General features: G+C 56.9%; 1 protein-coding gene across 1 annotated transcript; it reads left to right on the forward strand.

Annotated features, from left to right (window-relative positions):
• Positions 1-2,102: 2,102 nt before the first annotated feature.
• Positions 2,103-9,539, forward strand: Pck1 (phosphoenolpyruvate carboxykinase 1). The gene is made up of 10 exons (XM_042699217.1): positions 2,103-2,209; positions 2,371-2,633; positions 2,954-3,135; positions 3,751-3,954; positions 5,304-5,491; positions 6,091-6,253; positions 6,966-7,190; positions 7,348-7,479; positions 8,202-8,297; positions 8,501-9,539. The coding sequence occupies exons 2-10, from the start codon at positions 2,410-2,412 to the stop codon at positions 8,953-8,955; spliced, it is 1,869 nt and encodes a 622-aa protein (XP_042555151.1). The 5' UTR covers positions 2,103-2,209; positions 2,371-2,409; the 3' UTR covers positions 8,956-9,539.
• Positions 9,540-22,051: the final 12,512 nt, after the last annotated feature.

A 22,051-nucleotide genomic window follows, 5' to 3' on the forward strand; every position in this document is an offset into this window, starting at 1 on the left:
TAGGGACAGCTGTGTGTAGCCCAATACCTCTGGGTTGGGGGGAGGGGACGATGTGCAACAAGGAAGTTTCTAGAAGAGGTAATGCTATAGTATATGGAGTGAGGTGTGTTCTAGGGCCCAGCTTGCCTGAGCTCATCTCTCCTCTCTGGACCCCACCAGCCAGCCAGGAGTGGCTACTTGATCTCTGCCTCGGTTTCCTAGTCTGGACATGGGGATGCCCTTTGCTCTCCTGCCCTGCCCCTGGGGTTTGTTGCTCAAGACTGGTGTTCTGCCACTACTCCTGGCTTTTTGGTGGTTAACTGATGATAAGAGTTGCAGGACAGACACAGAGTGTCTTTTCCTTTCTTGTCAGTTGTGGGGCCTGAACTCTGGGCCTGGGCGCTGTCCCTCAGCTCTTCAGTTCAAGGCTAGCGCTCTACCACTTGAGCCACAGCGCCACTTCTGGACTTTTCTGCTTATGTGGTGCTGAGAAATCGAACCCAGGGCCTCACGCATGCTAGGCAAGCGCTCTACCACTGAGCCACCTTCCCAGCCCCCAGAATGTCTAGTCTTAAGCAAATGCAGGTTTTGGAGAACGGAATCCTTGTAGGACAAGCTTGATGGAGAGGCCGGCTTTCCGTCAGTGCAGGAGCTGACCCAGGAGCCCCTTCCGCGGGTCCTGACCTGCTGAGACCCTATCAGGAGAATGGGCAGGGCACCCACACAGGATTCCTGTCCTGGCTCCTGAGAGAAAGCCTGGACTTTTGGGACCTGGGCCCACCTTTCTTCCTGTCTACAGAACAGGTCTAATTCTAAGACAATAAATATGACACACAGGAGACATAAGCACTTCAGAAGCCAGAACACCCATGTCCAGAAAGGGCTAGAAGAAAGGCTCAGCCAGATGCAGGCTTCCCATCAGTCCTGGCATCCTTGGGGAGGGGAACCTCCAAGGGGAAGGTGTCCTTTCCCCCTTTTCAGCCTCCTGCTGCCACCTGTGAATAAGGTTGTGGGGAAAGCCCTAAGATGCAGCAACACTGCATGGAAAGAGTCCCCCCAATTTTTGTGCCAGTCCTGTGGCTTGAACTCATGGACTTTCTTGCCTAGGCTGGCTTTGGACTGTAATCCTCAGATTTCAGTCTCCTGAATAGTTAGTATTATAGACATGAACCCACCAGTGCCTGGTTGGTTCATCACTCTGTGTGTGTGTGTGTGTGTGTGTGTGTGTGTGTGTGTGTGTGTGTGTGAGCGCTGGCCCTGGGGTTTGAACTCAGGGCCTGGACATTGTCCCTGAGCCTTTGTGCCCAAACTGTTTTTGTGCTCAACTTTTGTGCTAGCACTCTACCACCTGAGCCATAGCTTCACTTCTGGCCTTTTGATGTTTAATTGGAGATAAGAGTTTCATAGACTTTCCTGTCTGAGCTGGCTTCCAACAGTGATCCTTAGACTTCCTGAGTGGCTGGGTTTACAGGGGTGAGCCACTGATGCCAGCCTGCTTCACCACGTTGTATCCCCATCTACCTGACAGTTCCTCTTTCTCTCTCTCAGAACAATGGATGTAGACATTTGCCTTATGGAATCTATATCTGGGAGTGTCAGGGCACTCGGTCAGGCCCCAAGTCCCCAGTAAGCTCAGATGGTGCCAAGCTCTGCCAGTGAGGTGCCCACGTGCAGAATTACGGTATGCTATTCTTCTCGTGAACTTTGACTATGGAGTGACACCTCATAAGTAGTGTTTTGACAACCAGGAGCCACTGGCACACAAAGTGTGCTGCCAGCAGCACATGAACCCCAGGGGGTGCCCTGGCCAGCCTTGTCCTTGACCCCTACCTGCCTGTCAAGGAAAGGGTGTGTGCTTTGCATCAGCACCGAATGGGGTCAAAGTTTAGTCAATAGACGTTGTGTAAGGACTCACCATGGCGGCCACAGAGGTCTGGAGGCCTCCGAACACTCATTAACAAGTTTTCTGTTCAATCATTATCTCCCCGCAGTTTACTGTGGCAAGTTTGTCCAAAACATCACTGACCGGGGCTGGGATCCAAAGACCTGCCCCTGACGTCAGGGTCGAGCCTCCCGTGCTGCGGAGGGCAGGGCTGTCCCTCCTCACAGTACTTAAAGCCTGGGCTCTGCCTCCCAGGACGGCCGTCCCACTGGGAACACAGCCCTGGCAGGGGACAGAAAGGGCCGCCTGCACTTGGACCTCTGAGCCAGACCCTCCAAAGGATCAAAGGTGAGTCTTCTCTTCCCAGTCACCTTTCTGAAATAACACAGATGCCACAAACTCACTTTTTTTTTTCTTCCTTAGCGAATAACTCTCCAAGCAGCTGGTGGGATGGGCTGGAAGGTGTTTGTGTGCCCGCGTGATCAGGAAGCTCCCGCTTTCTGTTTCAGGTGACGTTGGTGCCCGTGCCCAGCAGCACCTTGGTAGCAATGGCTCCTCAGCTGCATAACCGTGTGGACTTATCAGCCAAGGTCGTCCAAGGCACCCTGGACAGCCTGCCCCGGGCCGTGAGGGAGTTTGTGGAGAGCAATGGGCAGCTGTGTGAGCCGGACTACATCCATATCTGCGATGGCTCGGAGGAGGAGAACCAGCGGCTGCTGGGCCGCATGCAGGAAGAGGGCATCATCAAGAAGCTCCGCAAGTATCACAACTGGTGAGTGCCCCTCCAGTCTCACCCTCTTCTTGGCATCCTTGGTGGGGAGCAGCCAATGAGAAGCTACTGAGCACCCCAAAACACTTAAAAACCCATCAGAGCCCCAGAGACTCATGATGCTAGCAGAGCCGCCCAGGCTCTAACTGAGAAGCCCTTTGCAAATTAGACTCCTGATACTACTCTCAGTGTAGTCTATCTGGCCATGTTCTAGTTGCTGTGACTTCACCCTTAGGGGTCACTGCCATGTGCCAGACGGTGATGAGGAGCCAGCCAGGTGTCTTCCTGATGCTTGGCTCACGGGAATCCCATGACTTTTGCAGCTGGTTGGCTCTCACGGACCCCAGGGATGTGGCCAGGATAGAAAGCAAGACCGTGATCATTACCCAAGAGCAAAGGGACACAGTGCCCATCCCCAAGACCGGCCTCAGCCAGCTGGGTCGCTGGATGTCAGAAGAGGACTTCGAGAAAGCGTTCAATGCCAGGTTCCCTGGGTGCATGAAGGGTGAGTACCCGTCAGCCTCCAAGGACAGAAGGACAGCTAACTGTCCCTGTGACTCTTCCTCAAGGTCTTGGTCACAGGAAGGAAACTCGCTGGCTCAGCCTCTGTTCCAAATTTAAAAAACAAACCAACGAGCACCCATTTACGCATGCGCACATCCTGCCACCCAATTGCCGAGTTCTGCGCATGTGCAGGCCTAGCTGCCCAGTGGCTGTGTTCTGCGCATGTGTTTCTAGTAGCCCAGAGCTGAGTTCTACGCATGCGCGCTCACAGCACCCAATTGTGTGATTCTAAAAACACCTTAATTTTCAAAGTCTGGGGCTGAGAAAATCGGTGACGGTGGAGGTGGGGGGTGAACGTGGCCCCGGGTGACGTCAGGGTGGGGGGGGGTGGACGTGGCCCTGGGTGACGCCAGAGGGGTGAACGTGGCCCTGGGTGACGTCAGGGTGGGGGGGTGAACGTGGCCCCGGGTGACGTCAGGGTGTGGGGGGGGTGAATGTGGCCCCGGGTGACGTCGAGGTTGGACGTGAGCGCGGCCCCGGGTGACGTGAGGCGGGGGCGTGAGCGCGGCGCGCTGACGTCACGGGCGCGCTGACGTGCCCTCCGCCCGCCGCGCAGGTCGCACCATGTACGTGATCCCCTTCAGCATGGGCCCGCTGGGCTCGCCGCTGGCCAAGGTGGGCATCGAGCTGACGGACTCTCCCTACGTGGTGGCCAGCATGCGGGTCATGACGCGCATGGGCACGGCCGTGCTGCAGGCCCTGGGCGACGGGGAGTTCATCAAGTGCCTGCACTCCGTGGGCTGCCCGCTGCCCCTCAAAAGTACGTGCGCCCTTGAGCCCCAAGTTCAAGCCGCGGAGGTGGCCGTGAGAGAGCCGGGACGCGGGGTGCCGGGGTGCGGGGTGCCGGGGTGCGGGGTGCCGGAGTGTGGGTGCCGGGACGCGGGGTGCCGGGGCGCGGGGTGCCGGAGTGTGGGTGCCGGGACGCGGGGTGCCGGGACGCGGGGTGCCGGGGTGCGGGGTGCCGGGGTGCGGGGTGCCGGGGTGCGGGTGCCGGAGTGTGGGTGCCGGGGCGCGGGTGCCGGAGTGTGGGTGCCGGGGCGCGGGTGCCGGGGCGCGGGGTGCCGGAGTGTGGGTGCCGGGGCGCGGGGTGCCGGAGTGTGGGTGCCGGGGTGCGGGGTGCCGGGGTGCGGGGTGCCGGGGCGCGGGGTGCCGGAGTGTGGGTGCCGGGGCGCGGGGTGCCGGGGTGCGGGTGCCGGGGCGTGGGGTGCCGGGGTGCCGGAGTGTGGGTGCCGGGGCGCGGGTGCCGGGGCGCGGGGTGCCGGAGTGTGGGTGCCGGGGTGCGGGGTGCCGGGGTGCGGGGTGCCGGGGCGCGGGGTGCCGGAGTGTGGGTGCCGGGGCGCGGGGTGCCGGGGTGCGGGTGCCGGGGCGTGGGGTGCCGGGGTGCCGGAGTGTGGGTGCCGGGGTGCGGGGTGCCGGGGCGCGGGGTGCCGGAGTGTGGGTGCCGGGGTGCGGGGTGCCGGGGTGCGGGGTGCCGGGGCGCGGGGTGCCGGAGTGTGGGTGCCGGGGTGCGGGGTGCTGGGGTGCGGGTGCCGGAGTGTGGGTGCCGGGGTGCCGGAGTGTGGGTGCCGGGGCGCGGGGTGCCGGGGTGCGGGTGCCGGGGCGTGGGGTGCCGGGGTGCCGGAGTGTGGGTGCCGGGGTGCGGGGTGCCGGGGTGCGGGTGCCGGAGTGTGGGTGCCGGGGTGCCGGAGTGTGGGTGCCGGGGCGCGGGGTGCCGGGGTGCGGGTGCCGGGGCGTGGGGTGCCGGGGTGCCGGAGTGTGGGTGCCGGGGTGCGGGGTGCCGGGGTGCGGGTGCCGGAGTGTGGGTGCCGGGGTGCCGGAGTGTGGGTGCCGGGGCGCGGGGTGCCGGGGTGCCAGGGTGCCGGGGCGTGGGGTGCCGGGGTGCCGGAGTGTGGGTGCCGGGGCGCGGGGTGCCGGGGTGCCGGGGCGCGGGGTGCCGGGGTGCCGGGGCGCGGGGGTACCGGGGTGCCGGGGCGCGGGGTGCCGGGGTGCGGGTGCTGGGGTGCCGGGGCACGGGGTGCCGGGGTGCGGTGCCGGGTGCGGGTGCCAAGGTGGCGCGGGGCGGGGCGGGGCGGGGCCGGGCCGCACTCACGGCCGCTCGCTCACTCGCAGGGCCCCTGGTCAACAACTGGGCCTGCAACCCGGAGCTCACGCTCATCGCCCACCTCCCGGACCGCAGAGAGATCGTCTCCTTCGGGAGCGGCTACGGCGGGAACTCGCTGCTGGGGAAGAAGTGCTTCGCCCTCAGGATGGCCAGCAGGCTGGCCAAGGAGGAGGGCTGGTTGGCCGAGCACATGCTGGTGAGCATCGGACCCGACCCCCTCCCCCCCTTCCTCCTCCTCCAGAGTTCCTCACCGCCCCTCCTACCTCCCTTCCTCCCTTCCTCCCTTCCTCCCTTCCTCCCTTCCTTTTCTCCCTCCCTCCTTCCTTCCTTCCTTCCTTCTCTCTTTCCCTCCCCCTTTCCCTCCCTGCTTCCTACATCAATACAGCTTTAAATCTTTCTCTGAATTGTTTTTGGATTTTATTTCTCTTAATCTTTTCTTTTGTTTTGTTGTTTTGCCAATATCAGGCCTTGAACTCAGAGCCTGGCACTCTGACCTGACTTGCTTGCTTAGCTGGCACTCTATCACTTGAGCTTCCAGCCCATCTTTTTGCTGGCTGTTTTGGAGAAAGATGATCACACTTTTCTGCCCAGGCTGGCTTAGACCCATAATCTTCCCATCTCAGCCTCTTGAGTAGCTAGGATTTCAGGTGTGAGCCTGCTAGCACTTGGCTTGTGCTTCCTCAGCCCCTGCCCACACCACGAACACATCTGCATCCTAGGAAAAAATGGGCTTCATGTGACAGTTTCATACCCAGGAAGGAACAAAGGCCGTAACAATGAGCCTTGTCTTGGCAGATTCTGGGTATCACGAACCCTGCGGGTGAGAAGAAGTACCTGGCAGCAGCCTTCCCCAGTGCCTGCGGGAAGACCAACCTGGCCATGATGAACCCCACGCTCCCAGGGTGGAAAGTAGAGTGTGTGGGCGACGACATTGCCTGGATGAAGTTCGACAGCCAAGGTGACTGTGGGTGCAAGCTGGGGTTCCCTGGAGGTCAGCAGTTCCCACAGCTCACAGGGCGGGTGTTGACCCGGTCCAGACTCTGCGGGAGCCTTAGGAATGTGGTGGCCTCTGTTAGACACCTGGGCTGCAGTGTGTTCACACACTGACACTTGTGAAAACAGTATGCGGGGCACTGAAGAGGAGGTGAAGAGTTGGACATAAGTCTTAGCGCAGCACAATGTAAAAAAATTACATGGGGGGAGGCAGAGATAGGAGATTGTGGTCCAAAGCCAAAGGCAAAGTTAATGAGAACTATTGCACAAAAAGGGGGTGGGGGCTGGGCAGGTGGCTCCGTGGTAGAGTGCTTGCTTAGCATGCATGAAGCCCTGGGTTTGATGCCTCAGTACCACACACACAGAAAAAGCCAGAAGCGGTGCTGTGACTCAAATAGTAGACAGCTAGCCTTGAGCAAAAGAAGCTCAGGGACAGTGCCCAGGCCCTGAGTTCAAGCCTCAGGACTGGAAAAAAAAAAAAAAAACTGGCTGTGCTGGTACACAGCTGTAATTGTAGCTGTCCTGGAAGCTGAGAGCTGAGGATCATCGTGAGAAGCCAGTCAAGGCTTCTTGTAAGATTCTTATCTCTAATTAAGATTCTTATTTCTAATTAACCAACAAAAGACTCACAGTGCTTTGCTTGGCATTCATTGCTTCTCTGTTTTACTACTTTCCAGGTAACTTAAGGGCTATCAACCCAGAAAATGGTTTCTTTGGGGTGGCTCCTGGCACCTCTGGAAAGACAAACCCCAATGCCATGAAGACCATCCAGAGAAACACCATATTCACCAATGTGGCAGAGACCAGTGACGGAGGCGTCTACTGGGAAGGCATGGACGAGCCTCTGGCCCCGGGGGTCACCATCACGTCCTGGAAGAACAGGGAGTGGACACCACAGGATGGTGAGCCCCTGAGGCCCGGGAGCGGGGGCGGGGGGGGGGGGAGGGGGGAGGGGGGGAGGGCGCAGCAGGATCCTGGTCGTGGAGTTTGTGGGCTGGGCTGGGCTGTGAGGGCCTGCTATGCCCAGACACCAACACCAACACTCCCCCCCCTCTCTAGGGGAGCCCTGTGCCCACCCCAACTCGCGGTTCTGCACCCCTGCCAGCCAGTGCCCCATCATTGACCCTGCCTGGGAGTCTCCGGAAGGCGTGCCCATCGAGGGCATCATCTTTGGCGGCCGCAGACCTGCTGGTAAGGCCCCTCTCTGCTCAGACGGCGCGCCGCTGGGGTGGCCGGTGGGGTGTAAAACCTCTCTTCTTCCGTGACCTAGTCAGGGGTGCCGAAGGCCTTCCTTTCCCCGAGTCTAGACTCCCAGGCAAGCTCCAGCGTACAACTGACCCCTGTGGTCGCATATCCTTTTGGGGTCTGTGATCGAGGGGAGCTCGGAACAGTTCTGCTGTTCACTTGGGGACCTCGGAGGACCCCGGTGGCATTCCTTTGACTTACCAGTGTTAGCTTTGCATATGAAAAACCAGCTCAATTTAAAAGATGCTGCTGGCGGGGCATGGTGTCACATGCCTGGGACCCCAGGACTTGGAATACCAAGGCAGGAGGACTGCGAGCTCTAAATAACAAGACTCTGGTCTACAGAATGCTTTAAGAGCTGCTGCTTGGCTGTCTTTTCCTATGTGAAATGGTGCCACTGGTCGGGGAGTGTGAGTGTCAGGTGCTTAGAGAAGCGGACACGAGTGCTTCACACCTGTAATCCAGCTACTCAGCTCGAGGTCCTGGTTCAAAGCCAGCCAAGACAAAGACAAAACCAGCAAAAAGTCAGAACTGGAGGTGTGGCTCAAATGGGAGAGTGCCCTCCTGGACAAAAAAGCTCAGGGACAACACCCAGGTCCTGACTTCAAGTCCCGGTATTAACACACAGCCTGAACCAACCGTCTCTTCTTTTATCCTGCTTCACCAAGGGGTGCCTCTCGTCTACGAAGCTCTCAGCTGGCAGCATGGGGTGTTTGTGGGCGCTGCCATGAGGTCAGAGGCCACAGCGGCTGCAGAACACAAAGGTAAAGTCAGGTTCTCTTGGGCTCTGCCTCTGTGTGTGTGTGTTTGTGTGTGTGTGTGTGTGTGTGTGTGTGTGTGTGTGTGTGTGTAAAGAGAGAGAGAGAGAGAGAGAGAGAGACCCAGGCTTGCTTAGCTCAGCAGTCAATAAAGGCCTCTGTTTCCTGTGGGCACAAGGCACATGGATGCGTCTGCCTTTGTTTGACAGGCAAGGTCATCATGCACGACCCCTTTGCCATGCGGCCCTTCTTCGGCTACAACTTTGGCAAATACCTGACCCACTGGCTGAGCATGGCCCACCGCCCGGCAGCCAGGCTGCCCAAGATCTTCCATGTCAACTGGTTCCGGAAGGACAAGGAAGGGAAGTTCCTGTGGCCTGGCTTCGGGGAGAACAGCAGGGTTCTGGAGTGGATGTTCAACCGAATCAACGGGGAGAACAGCGCCCGGCTCACGCCCATCGGCTACATCCCCAAGCAGGACGCCCTGAACCTGAAAGGCTTGGGGAATGTCAACATGGAGGAACTCTTTAGCATCTCCAAGGAGTTCTGGGAGAAGGAAGTGGAAGATGTGGAGAAATACCTGGAAGATCAAGTCAATGCCGATCTGCCGTATGAAATAGAGAGAGAGGTCCTGGCTCTGAAGCAACGAATCAGCCAGATGTAATGGGGAGTGTGTGTGTGTGTTGGGGGGGTCTGTAGAACCAGCCCGTCCCATCAGAGGATGCATCGCAGCCAGAGGCAGCCCTTCTCCCCAAGTCCACAGTAGCAAGCCAGCACACTGGGAGCTGATCATTCACACCGTGGTTAGGTGAGAGGCGCACAGGACAGGCCGCTAGCTGTAGATAGTAGGAGAAGAATCTTAGGGAGAATCCAGAACTCACACCCAGTGCATGTTTGGTTCCACATTAAGGTCTCTCTGGCCTTCAGTCTTTTCACTTTAGTTATCTCAGTGAGTTAGAATGCACAGAAAAAAATACTTGAGTTGTACATAGGTGTATTTTGTGTATTTGTGCGTGTGTTTCTGTCTGTCCTGTTGTCTAAAAATCTATTTAACACCTTTGGGAGAATCTCGGGCAAGATTTACCTACTAGTGGTTACTAGAAAGAAATGTTGCTTTGTTACTAATACATGTGTTTAAATTATTTTTATACACTATCTTTACATAATTATGATGTGTGTCTTTATCATCTCGGGGGGGGGGGGGTAGGGGAAATTGCAAAATAAACTTTTATAGAAAATTTGGATTTGCTTTGCTTTGTTTTCCCTATTGAATCCACCAAAAACTGTTCTGATGAGACACTCTGTGATTTAAATCCTACCTCGCCCCTGAGAAAGCGGGGACCCTGCAGAATTGCCCTTGAAGTGGGGGAAAGGGGACAGGGGAGGGGAGGGATCAGAAGGAGCCATGGGGAGATGCAGGAAGGGACAGAACCAATCACAGAGGTGACAAGGCTGTACTTCCGGCTGCAGAGGCCTCTGCCGCCACTAGTTGGCGCCCCGTAGCAGCAACAGGCCTACTCAGCCGGACAGACGCAGCATTCGCAGTGTGTTTTGGGCTTCAGGGGCTCAGCCTTTCTCCAGGAAGTGCTTGGCATCCCGGTGCTGCCGCTGGCCTTTTTTGAAGAGCAGTTTCTCCACTGTGGTTTGCAGGGTGGGGCGTGGGGAAAAGCCGCCTTGAGAAGGGAAAGCGGACAGTGGCTGTACTGTGTGAATGAGGTCTAGGGCAGGTGTCTCTGCTGCTCTGGAACTTACTGGCTGCTACAAAATAATCCAAACAAACCATAAACTTGGTGTGACACGTTTGTCCCGAAGATAATCAGTATTTCCGTCTGCTGTGTTTTCCTTTCTGGGTGGGACTGGGAAGTGTTAACTGGACACACCCCAGGGGGCAGTTCTTCTACTAATCACACCTGGGCTCTCCTTTGGCAAATGTCCTGGATCTCTAGGGAAACTGAGGCAGGGATGTACACTAAACAGGCAAGTTTCCTTCTCTTTTAAGGGATGCAGGGCCACAGCCAGCCTCTCAGACAAACTGGCATGTTGTAAGGCCCAAGCCACTGACCGAGAAGCCACTTGCTGAATCCAATGTGCTCTGGAGGGTTTACTCACACCCACGCCTGCCCATGTGTTCCCTGGGCTTGAGGTAGAGTCTGGATGTGTTCTCAGATTCCAAAGCCTCCTGTCAGGAGACGCAAGCCTATGGCTGGAGCTGGGGACTAGGCCCTTCCCCCAGCCTCCACTTCTGTCCTCCAAACAGTGCCCCCCCCCCCACATCCCCCCTTCTCCTGCATCTACACCTTTAAGAAATCTGCCTAAGGGGAAAACCACTGGCTAGGCCCAAAGATTTAGCTGCAAGGATGCTTATTATAAAGTTGTCATGCCCCCAAACTAGAAACTAACCTTATTGCACAGTGGTGGGGCCTTAAAGACAAGGCTGACCTTCCAGACTTGACAGCCGCTTCTCTGCTTCAGGAGTGTTTGTGTGCAATCCTGTCACCACCTGCAACTTTTTTTTTTTTTTTCTTTGGGTTGGTCATGGGGCTTGAACTCTGAGCCTGGGTACTGTCCCTGAGTTCTTCAGCTCAAGATGGGCACTCAAGCACTTGAGCCACAGTGCCACTTTCAGTTTTCTGGTGACTAATTGGAGATAAGCATCTGGGCTGGCTTTGAACCGCAATCCTCCTATCTCAGCCTCCTGAGCAGCTAGGATGACAGGCGTGAGCCATCGGCGCCCGGCTCCACCTGCCACTTGCTTTCTGTGCTTGGGATCAAATTCTGTAGGTGGCAACAGGATGCTCATGGGGGTACAGGCCACTGAAATTCTTCTTTTGCCTCCGACCTCTTCCAGGCAGCTGGGGCCTGCCTTGGGTGGCGAGTTCACAGAAACAGGCCTGGCGTGATGCCAAGAGCCATCCTGCCCAGCCAAGCCTGGTATCAGGGTGGCAGGTGAAGAGCTGCTGCCCCTGCCCTGCCCCTGTCCACGCCAGGCCCTCTGGAGCCCTCAACCCTCCGCAGGGCTGAGGACCCGCCTTCATTCAGGAAGTGTCTGAGAGGTCACGGCCTCCCATCCTGTGTGCTTTGACCCTGGCTCCTGTCCACCCTCTGCCTTACAGTACCTGTGGCTCTTACAAGGTCCCCAAGGGGTGTACTTGAATGAAGAAAACCCGGGCTAAACAGCTCTGCGGGCCCAGCTGGCCACAGGGGCGTGGGGAAATGTATTCTGGACAGAGTAAAATGGAGCCGGTGGTGGCTTCTGCCCACTCCCCTTTAGTTTTGCCTGGAGTTTCTGTCCCTATTGACACGGTGAAGCTCAGCTCAGTGGGGGTGGGGACAGGCTCCGGTTCCAGACCCTTCCAGGAGCGCCGCACGAATGACAGGAAGAGCAGCCTGTGTGGGTCTGATTATTCCAGAACAGAGCCCACACAGGACGCTGCCACTGCCGGCCACCTGAGCCCTCTCGCGTCAGGACAAAGCTGAGGTCTCTGCGTGGCGTGGCGGCGCAGGGACTCGGGGCTGGCGCAGAGGAGCTGCGCACGTCATGGCTGCTCAGGAGTGGGGCTGGGAACACGTCTGCGTGGCTGACACCTGCCAGCTTTCCATCCACGCTCCTCCCTCGGGTTCTCGGCCCACACAGCCCGGGTCAGCACAGCCCGGCTCAGCTGTGAGCCCCTTGGTAACGGGATATGTAAATGTGTGACTGTTTGCCCGCCCGGATGGCAGATCTATTCTCCAGGCAAAGCAATTTACAGCAAAATATGCTGTAAATATTTGTTCAGCCCAGGAAAATGACTTTAATTGCATAATTAAGCTCGTTGTCGACTGCATGGGGACGGAGCGAGGGGTGGGATGGGGAGGGAGGGCGGGAGCTCACAGCTGTCCCGTGGAGGTTGTTGACAGCTCCACCGAGCGCTGGTAACTTGGAGGACAGGCAGCACAGCGCGGATGAAGGAGCGAGGGCAGGGGCGGAGCGGCCCCAGCCTCTGACAGATGGCCAAGGGACGTGAAGAAGCTCCAGGCAGGACCGAGGGCTGGCTTCCATGTGCCTCCTGTTCATCTGCTTTCTGTGGACAACGCTAACCTGAGCAAGTGACCCGCTCGCTTCACCGGAAAAATATCAACACCGTTGAAAAGAATTTACTTAGGGATTAAAAAATAAAAGGAAGACATCATGGCAGCCACATCCTGCATTCTTTGCCAGAGCGACCCCTCGGGCAGAGTGGCCACCAGCAAGCTCTGCTGGGATGTATTTTAGTCACATGTCCAGGCTGGCCAGCGTGGAGACATAGAACACAAGCCTGGACCCGGGGGGGGGGGGGATGGTGGGGTGGGAAGGGTCCTAAGGAAGGTCCAAAACAGAGGCCCCACCCCTTTTCGGGGTGATGGAAACAGCCCCAGAGTGAGGTCATGGTAACGTCACTGCGCGTTTATAAAACACCACAGAACTGTGCGTTTTTAATGGGTGAGTTTTATGATACGGAAATCATCATTTTATAAAGTTGTTTATAAAATCCAAGAGAAACCAAAGTTCGTTTAACTTGCTTGGCACGGTGAGCTGGAGGCCAGCGTGCACCTGCAGGAAGGGAGCGCCACCACCCCAAGGGCCCCCCACCCGTTTCTCCTGGAGGGAATCCTGGGGGTTCCAAGAAGATGAACTCATCCGGGGCCCAAGGTCAAGGTCGCTGCCTGCTGGACCTGGGGCCTCCAAAGTCCATTGTGAGCCCCTAAGTCATTGCTCCAATACCCAGATGAGGGGCAGAGCCTGCGAAAGTCCTGTGTCCAGCCGGGCGCCGGTGGCTCATGCCTGTGATCCTAGCTCCTCAGGAGGCTGAGATGGGAGCCTTGAAGTTTGAAGCCAACTCCAAGCAGGAAAGTGTGTGAGACGCTTATCTCCAATGAATCAGCAAAATGTCAGAAGGAGAGGCGTGGCTCAAATGGTAGAACACTAGCTTTTGAGAGACAAAAGCTAAGGAAGAGTGCTCAGGCCTTGAGTTCAAGCTCCAGTACTGGTACGTGTGTGTGCACACACATGTATGCACGCATGCATGGGCACGCACACACACACACACACACATACACACACAAAGTCACTTGGCCAGCTGGTGTTAGAGCTTCTGGGACACACTGGCTTTGAGCCATGACCGTGACCCCAGCTGGATGCCCGCTTGGCGGACATGACCCCACCAGACCTGCTGCCAGCCCCCGGAGTGGGACAACTTTCAGGGCTGGGCCTTCACCCTGGGCATCTTCACCGAGCCTGGCCTGACAGGCCATTCTCTGCCAAGGCTCTAGGTCCAGATGAGTGGACAGAGGCCTGGACTAGCCCTGGGGACCGGTCTCGTCCAGTTGGAGCCTCCAGGGCTGAAACTAGCTGTGGGATTTGACCCTGCCCCGGTCCTGTGGGTTAATAGAACACTCTGCTCTTGGAGGTGACTCGGGTCTGGCCTCGGTGGGTGCGGGGCTGTGGCTGTCTGAAATGTTGGCAAGGGCTCCATCCCCCTTAAGAATGGAGGTGAGGAACTGGGGTCCTGTGACAGCGCTCCCGCTTTGTGAAGAGGAGCTCAGGGCCATTAGCTGATAGGAGATGAAATTTACATTTTGAATTAACTCGGATCATCAGAATGCTTCTTTCCGACCCAGGGAAATTAAACACCAAGTTGGAGGGAGCTGTGGGCAGGAGAGGCAAGGGCTCAGCCAAGCATGCCAGATTGGCTTTTGCTTCTTTCTTTCTGCTGTAGGCAAAGGGGATGGGAGGACACGGCCGCAAAGTCAGCTGGGATGGAAGGAGAGGTGGGGAGCTCAGATACTTGGACTGTTCTGTTTCCTTAGGCAAAAACACAATAAATCTGCGTGGCAGAATTAAATTCTGATCTGTCCGATTTCCTCCACCGCACCCTCCTCTAATAATGGTTATTTATTGAGCACTTATTATGTGCCTGTCACTTAGCTAAGCACTTTATAGATAAGGCAGAAGTGCATTTGTCTTCTCAGTCTATCCTCCCCCGCGCTTTCCTGCGAGGGTGGTGGGGAGGGAGGGATAGTGTCTTAGGAACAGCACTGAGCTTTGTTGGCAAGTTTGATTTCTCTTTAGCTGTAACTCTAGGGAAGCCAAGCCCCCTAAGGGGTCCTGGAACCGTGCAGTAGGTTCTGCTCCCCTATCCCAGGGTCTAGAACTCTCTGGAGAGCACATGTCCTCTCCCGACTGCCCCATGAGCATTCCAAGTGCGGAGAGGGGCTCAGGGGAAATGGGTGGGGGCTTGGCTCTTCCTCTAGCATCTGAGCAAGTCTGTGGTCAACCCCTCTGGAGATTTCCCTTCCTGGAGAGGGGAGGATCAAGGAGTGGGGAGATGGATGGATGGATGAATGGATGGACAGATGGATAAACAGATGAGTGGATGGACAGAAGGATGGATGGATAATGGATAAATGGACGGATAGATGGATAGATGTATGGATAGATGGACAGATGGATGGGTGGATAGACGGATAGATGGATGATGAATGGATGGATGGATGGACAGACAAATGGACTGATGGCAGATGGATGGATGAGATGGGTAGGTGGATAGATGGATGATGGATGGATGGATGGGCAGATGGGTAAATAGATGGGTAGATGTAGGGATGCATAGGTGGGTGGGTGGGTGGGTGTATAGGTGGGAGGATGGATGAGTGCATGGATGGATGGATGGAGGATAGATGGATGGATGGGCAGATGGGTAGATAGATGGATAGATGGATGGATGTATAGGTGGATGGGTGAATGGGTGGATGTATAGATGGGTGGGTGCATGAATGGATGTATGCGTGGGTGGATGGATATATAGATGGGTAGGCGGATGAGTGGACAGATGAAATGGATGGATCCATCCATCTTCACACTCATCTTCCTGGATGCCCTAACAGACCTGCTGTGTCCCTTGATCCCCTAACAACTCCTCAGAGTTGAGAACTCACTCCCCTGGGCCTTCCTGACTTTGTTGACACATGGACTCTTGGGATCTGGCTCTTATCAAGTTGTCCTGATGGGTCTGCTGCCATTCCTCCCTCTCCCCCTACCCTCTCCACACACACACACACACACACACACACACACACACACACACACACACACACACACACCTGCCCCTGCCTCACACCCTACAGCAAGTGCCTTCTATTCGCAGGGGTGGTCCCAGCAGGAGGGATGTGTCCCCTGGGGCCCCCAAGTGTGGGTGGCAGTCACTGCATGCGGTGTGGAGCAAGGTTGTTGACAGCAGGGGCATCTATTCCCATTGCTAAAGGCAGGAGAAGGAGCTCTGCAAAGCGCAGTGTCTGTGTTGTCCCCATCTGGCCTGTGTCTCTCTGCAGTGGCAGCGGTCCAAGATCAATCCATCACTTTCCAATGAATAGTTATTGAATGTCCTCTGGCTGCTGGCACTCAGAGCCAGCCTGAGCGCTGAGATGAGCTGACCAGAACTGTCTTTCCTAATAAATGGGTCCCGCAGGAGGCTCTGTCCTTCTCCCAGGGTCACTGAAAACTTCAAGCTGAAAGTTATCAAGAGCAATATTTCCTGTATGCAAGGATTCATTGTTTCTCTTTCTGTCACATCCACAATCCCCCAATGGTCAGCGACCCTGGCTCCCTATTCATCTACCATCCATTCTCTCATCCATCTATTCACCCATCCACCCTCTCATCCACCCTCCTTTCTATCCTCCCATCCATCCTTCTGTCTATCCATCATCTATCCACCCTCCCATCCACCCTCTTGTCTATCTTCTGATCCATCCATCCACCCATCCATCCATACACCCTCCCATCTATCCTCCCATCCATCCATCCATACATACATACACCCACCCACCCATCCATCTACCTACCTACCCACCCACCCACCCATCCATCCACCCATCCATCCACTCATCCATCCATCCATCCACTCATCCACCCACTCACCCACCCATCCATCTACCAATCCATCCATCCACTCATCCATCCACCCACCACCCACCCACTCATCCACCCATCCATCCACTCATCCACCCACTCATCCATCCATCCATCCACCCACCCATCCATCCACCCACCCACCCACCCATCCATCCACCCACCCATCCATCCATCCATCCACTCACCCATCCATCCACTCATCCATCCATCCACTCACCCATTCATCCACCCATCCATCCATCCACTCATTCATCCACCTATCCATCCACTCATCCACCCACTCACCCACCCATCCATCTACCAATCCATCCATCCACTCATCCATCCACCCACCACCCACCCACTCATCCACCCATCCATCCACTCATCCACCCACTCATCCATCCATCCATCCACCCACCCATCCATCCATCCACCCACCCACCCATCCATCCACCCACCCATCCATCCATCCATCCACTCACCCATCCATCCACTCATCCATCCATCCACTCACCCATTCATCCACCCATCCATCCATCCACTCATTCATCCACCTATCCATCCACTCATCCACCCACTCATCCACCCACCCATCGATCCATCCACTCATCCACCCACCCATCCATCCACTCACCCATCCATCCACCCATCCATCCACTCACCCATCCATCCACTCATCTACCCATCCACCCACTCATCCACCCACCCACCCATCCATCCACCCATCCATCCATCCATCTATCCATCCATCCATCCATCTATCCATCCATCTTTCTATCCATTGGTTCCAGCCTATTCTCCTCTTATTTACCCATATTTACACCCACCAGCCATCTATGCCTTAGATACTCACATCTCCCTGTACCTTTATCACCACGAGTCTCTACTGTCTCTCACCTGTTTTACACATGCTTAACCAATTGTGAACCTGGCACACACCCTTATCTCACCAAGAACTGGCCCAGCCTGACTCTCCTATTTGTCCTCAGGACACCTGATGCCACTAACGGACAGCGCAGGTCACCCGGGGCCCTGGGGACCATACGGGAAGCTCCTCCAAGGAAACAGGATGACTAGAGAGGGAAGTAGAGGAGCTGCAGGTTGGCTACAGAGTGGAAAGGTGGCCAGGGCGGATCGTGGATCCCGGTAGAGTGTGGCTGGGAATGGAGGAGGGGGAGAGAAGGAGGTGCCGTGTACAGGGCTGAATTCTGGATGGATGTGTGGTTTGACTCAGTCAAGTCATTGTGGGGCACATTCGAAGGGCCTTGTCACTAGCTAGGCAGATCATGAAGTAATGGAGCTGGGACTGAGGTGTTAGGAACGGGGAGATAAGTTTGTGGAGAGGGGAGGAAAGGGGCCTTCTCTTAGACAAGAGCTCCTGCGTCCCTTGTGGCTTTGGAGAGGCCACTGGGCCTGTCTTCTCCGGCTGGGGAGAGGGGCCTGCAGTCACTGCCGCTGCCACCTGGCTGTCCCTGAGCTCCATCACAGACTCTTGCTGGAACTCAACCACCAATGAACTCAACCGGAAGCAGGAAGCTGGAAGCCAGGCTGTTGTCCCTGAGTGTGACTAATGCTTTGGAGCAGGCAGAGCCTCTCCCTGGTCATTTCATAATGGCCTTTTTGGAACAAAGGGGCAGAGGAAACGAAACAAGCTCCCCAGGCCTCGCCTCTGGGAGGGGGAGGGCGCCGCGCTGTGCTGTGCTGGGTCCAGGAGTAAACGCTGACCTGCAGCTAGGCAGAAAAACTGTTCCCCATCTGAAAAGTTCCAAGTTAATTTTCAGGGGGGAAATGGGATGAGAAATGGCTTTTAGAACACAGAGGGCTCCTATGTTTAAAAACTTGGTTGCCAGGGAAACTCTTCCTCCAGTTCTTCCTTGCCATAACGATATAAATTAAACCTCACCACAGGGCAATTAGAGTAATTGGTGGAGCCGCGGTGGGCGGCGGCGGCGGCTGGGGGGGCAGGCGCCCCTCAGCCAGGAAGCAGGGCTGATTCCACCTGGGGGGGCTTGAGGACCCTCTGGAGGGGGAGCCAAGCGACAAACAGCTGTGTGCTTTGCTGCGTGAAAGGCCAGGATGCTGCTGAGAGGCAGTGGTAAATGTCACGCGGCTGCAGTGAACAGCAGATTGTGAAGGCTGCGGTGCTCGGCCCCTGAGGCCCGGCTAATGCATGTGGTGTCAGGCAGGAGCGGAAGCCATTGTTATCTGCCACCCTGAGGAAAGAGGCAATTTGGCATTTAGCTTGTGGTCTCAGACATCTGCATTCCACCCGTCCATTCATCCTCTCTCCATCTGTTCATTCATCTAATTGTCTAAGTGGACATCTATCTGCCCACCATCTATTCTCCACTAAGCCAGCCAGGCCACCTATTCATCTATCTGTTTATGCGGTTATCAAACTTCCCTTCCATACCTTTACATGTGCGCACACACACACACACACACACACACACACACACACACACACACACACACAGAGCTGGGTGGACAGACATGCATGCACACAAATGGACAGACGTTTGAATGCCCAGTGAGAAAGATGGAGGAATGGATAGAGATGAGTAGACAGATAGCCGATGAGCACTGGTCTCTCTCCATCTCCCCGCGTATCTCCATTTACCTTCTAGAAATCTCTATGCATCCATCCATCCTTCAGTCATCCTATCATCTATCCATCCATTCACTTATCTATCACCCATCCATTTATCCACCTAGCCACTAATCAACCATCGATCAATCCCCCACTATGCATCCATTCATCTACCTACCAACCCATCCATCCCTTTACCAATTTATTCAGCCTGCCATCCATCCAGCCTTCCATGCATCCCTCTACCCATCCACCATCCATTCACCCACCCTTGCCTCCATTCATCCACCCACTCATCCATCCATTCATCCATCCACCCATCCATTCACCTACCCATCCACCCATTTATCCATCCATCCACTCGTTCACCCATCCACCCACTCACCCATCCATCTATCTATCCACCCATCCATCCATCCATCCATCCATCCATCCACCCACCCACCCACCCATCCATCCATCCATCCACCCATCCATCCATTCATCCATCCATCTACCCATCCACTCATCCATCTATCTACCCACCCACCCATCCACCCATCCATCAATCCACCCACTCACTCACCCGTCCATCCATCCATCCATCCATCCATCCAATGGCACAGAGCACTACTAAGACATGGAGACATCTTGTATGCTGTTGTTTTTTCTTTTCCCCTCACGATCACTGGCGTGTTTATCTTTCTGTATACACAAGGTCATAGAGGTAGCACCGTGACTTTCCACTTTCCGTATCATCATTTTATTTGTTGGTGATTTGTTCCTAGGAGCATGGCTTGAGGGTAGATGGAGATGGAGCTTGTGGACACCAGTGCCCCACCCCGGGGGGGCCTGCGGCTCCCAGCTGCCCTGGCTTTGACCTCCTGCCCCAGGCAGCTGGCCCAGCCAGTCCAGCCAGCTCTGGTTCTCCCGTCACCCAGGGTAAACATGGCCAGCGTGGTCAACAGCTGGTGAAAGTTCACGGTCAGGGGCCTCTTTCCAGAAGCCTGGACCTCATTCGTTCCCGTGAGCTTTGACCCTGTCCAGGAGATGCACACCCGCCATAGTCCCTCCCCCAGCGTGCTCGCTTGCCGGGCCGTGTGCAGAGTGGGCAGGAGGCTGGTGCTTTGCCTGGCCTCAGGGCCGCCTGCTGAGCTCCCCACTGTGGGCCTAGGCCACAGCCCAGCCGGGCCGGGCCCACTACCTCCATTGTTCAGAGGAGGAGACAGAGGCTGAGCTGGTCCTCCAGTGAGGCTGCTAGCTCCAGAGGGTCTCAAACCCTCGGCACTCAGTGGGCAAGGCAGGGGGCAAGCGGCCTGAACACACTATCCTCAGCCTCTTCTGAGCTGTGCTGCCTGACTGAATAACTTAACCTCTCTGTGCCTCAATTTCCTCTTCTGAGCAAGATGCTCACAGGGCATGGGGTTGGGAGGGGTTCAAAGAAGGGTGCAGAGTCAAGGTGGGGGTCCGGTCAGCTCTCAGCCAGTGGTCATGCTGGACGTGGCGGCCTGTGTGCCAAGGCCACGGGGTCGCTGAGACAGTCTCCGATCCTCGCACATCTGAGCTCGGAGGAGCTGCGCCCTGCCCTGGACTCCACGGCCAGTAAGGCCGGTGGGTGCCCAGCGTGGTAGCAACCCCCCCCCCCCCCGGGGCTTTTCCCTGAGTGGAGGGTTGCGGGGAGGGGGCTGCTTCTCTGAACCCCCAGCTAAAGCCTGGAACATCTGGGCGGATCCCATGACTCTCCCCCCTGGCAAGCACTCCCTGGGCACCGGGCTGTGTCTGGCTCTCTCCCACAGCCCCTCGCCAAGCCCCCCGCCCCCCACTGCATTGATGAGGAGCAAGGGGGCCTTTCCAAGCCCCTCCCAGTGCAGAGACAAACGGTACGGGGTGGGGGGCTCAGAGCCACCTGGGCAAGCAGCCACAGGTGTGCACCCTCTGTCCGGGGCGGGGGTGTGTGTGGGGGGAAACTGAGGCAGCAGCCGGGAACGGCAGCTGGAGGGAGTCTGGAGTTGTCTGGAGTTGGAGAGAGTCATCCAAGGTCGCGGAGCGGCGGTGAGGCAACAATGTTCCTCCTGCGGCGCGGCGGGGGCGGCGGCGGCTCTTTAATTCCAGAGCGGCTGGCAGAGGGACGGGCGCGGAGATGGATGGCCGGCCGCAGGGCTGGGTGGGCGGATTCATGAAGCTGCGGCAGCAGCCGGCGATCAGATAAATATTCAAGATGCGGCTCCCAGCCGCTCCCCAGCGACGCGGAGGAGATGGATGGCGGCGGCGGCGGGCGGAGCGAGCGTGGCCTCAGAGGCCCTCGCTCTGCTCAGAACTTTTCCTTCTGACGCCAGCAAACTTGGGCAAACTTGGGGAAAACGGGGGGACGGCAGCCCCCAGACCTCCCGGGCGGACAGAGCCTTTCTGAGATTGTGTTTACAAGCACAAAGCACACAGGCTTAAGGGGAGGAGAAGGGCTTGATACCTTTGTGGTACAGGTCTAGAACATTCTACCATCACTCACAAAACCCCTGTGTCTGTCCCTGTTGTGCCCCCCCATCCCCACCCCTAGTCCAGGCAAACACGGATCTTTCCCCCTCTGGAAACATTGGGCTTCCATGATCTCACGGTGGACCTGGCTGGTGCCGTGTGCCTCAGTTTCCCCAGGGGCCAAGCGAGGCTGGTCCCGACCCCCATTTCTCTCCCCTGGAAGTGCTTTTCTCCTGCTTCCTGAGCCCCCCGGGCTGTGTCTGGTCCTGCCTGTTTGTGGAACCCCCACACTGTTTTTTCTGGAACTTTCTCTGTGAAGAACTGTTGGGGGTCAGGGACAGACATGAGATGGGCAGAGTCTGGGTCTCCACGTCTGCCCTACAGCCACGGCCGGGGCCTCACACCTTCACCTGCATGTGGTCAGGCATCGCGTATGCCGAGCGAGCAAGCCAGGGTCTCCTTTGGGGGACCCCCCACCCCAGCGTAACTCACAAAGCCTCCTCTGGGCCTGTAGGAGGGCAGCCCCCACTCCATCCTCCTCTCGCTCCTTTCTGAGGCTGAGCTCAAGAGCCAAGTACCTAAGAACTGCCACTCCAATGGGGCTAGCAGCTGGCTCTGGGTGGCTGAGGCCGAGACGCCAATGTTGCCTCTCCTGGCTGCCACCCTCGCTCCTCTCCCCAGGCCAATGCCCAGTGGCCTTGATGCCAACATCCCACCAGCAAGCCCTGTTCTGACCCAGACCCGGAGGTCAGCTCCCACCCCAGGGCCTTTGCACAGCCTGCTCCTTCAACCTAGACCTCATCTATG

Source organism: Dipodomys spectabilis, unplaced genomic scaffold (assembly GCF_019054845.1).
Source record: "Dipodomys spectabilis isolate Male_0828 unplaced genomic scaffold, ASM1905484v1 ptg000240l, whole genome shotgun sequence".
Lineage (NCBI taxonomy): Eukaryota > Metazoa > Chordata > Mammalia > Rodentia > Heteromyidae > Dipodomys > Dipodomys spectabilis.

Excerpts from the sequence above, each read along its gene's own strand:
- Pck1 (XM_042699217.1), top strand. The coding sequence starts at position 2,410 with ATGGCTCCTCAGCTGCATAACCGTGTGGACTTATCAGCCAAGGTCGTC. Across the intron at positions 3,955-5,303 it reads CTGCCCGCTGCCCCTCAAAA|GGCCCCTGGTCAACAACTGG; the intron begins GTACGTGCGCCC and ends GCTCACTCGCAG. Across the intron at positions 5,492-6,090 it reads GGTTGGCCGAGCACATGCTG|ATTCTGGGTATCACGAACCC; the intron begins GTGAGCATCGGA and ends TTGTCTTGGCAG.